Source organism: Lichtheimia ornata (genome assembly GCF_029851405.1).
Source record: "Lichtheimia ornata isolate CBS 291.66 chromosome Unknown scaffold00603, whole genome shotgun sequence".
In the NCBI taxonomy this organism is placed as follows: Eukaryota; Fungi; Mucoromycota; class Mucoromycetes; order Mucorales; family Lichtheimiaceae; genus Lichtheimia; species Lichtheimia ornata.
The window spans coordinates 1-623 of record NW_026695877.1 but is presented as its reverse complement, the minus strand read 5'-3'; the positions used below and the strand labels follow the sequence as shown (position 1 = coordinate 623).

The following is a 623-nucleotide window of genomic DNA, read 5'->3' as shown; positions in this document are numbered from 1 at the left end:
TCATCAGGACATCCAAAACGCATAACAATTTCCTCGTGAATGAACTTTGCAATGGCTTCACTGGTTGCGTCAGGAACAGCACGAGCAATAGGCCAATTTGTGGTGTAGTCAACAGCAACGAGTATCCAACGATTACCACTTGTGGTAGTAGGCAATTCTCCAATAAAGTCCAAATGCCAACGAGAAAAAGCAGGCGGGATTTCGGTCAAATGCATTGGTGCATGATGATTATTGCGGTCAGCACCAGCAGCCAATTGACATTGTGAACATTGGGCGATCCATTCTTGAATGTCTTGCTTCATGTTGGGCCACCACCAACGTTTACGCACCAAATCCTGCATAGTGGTCATTCCAGGGTGTCCAAAAGCCTTGTGGATTTCTTGTACAATGTCAGCACGCCGAGAAAACATTGCAAAGCGGACTTCTTGATGAGTGTTGTTCACCTTGACCTTGCGGAAAACCATATCATTACGCACCACAAATTGTTCACGATGCTTGCGCAATAAATCAGCATAAGATGATGGCCACTTTTCTTCGGGACGCAAGTAGAACTTTGGCCAATCGGACTCTTGAATCGCGCGTGTTGCATAAAGATACTCAGGCTCCATATCCGATTCATTGGT

General features: G+C 45.6%; 1 protein-coding gene across 1 annotated transcript; it reads right to left on the bottom strand.

Moving 5' to 3' along the window:
• Nucleotides 1–608, bottom strand: O0I10_013364 (uncharacterized protein; the record flags this gene model as incomplete). Its single annotated transcript, XM_058493125.1, has 1 exon — nt 1–608. A coding segment is annotated over one exon (608 nt), but the record flags the coding sequence as incomplete, so codon positions are not given.
• Nucleotides 609–623: the final 15 nt, after the last annotated feature.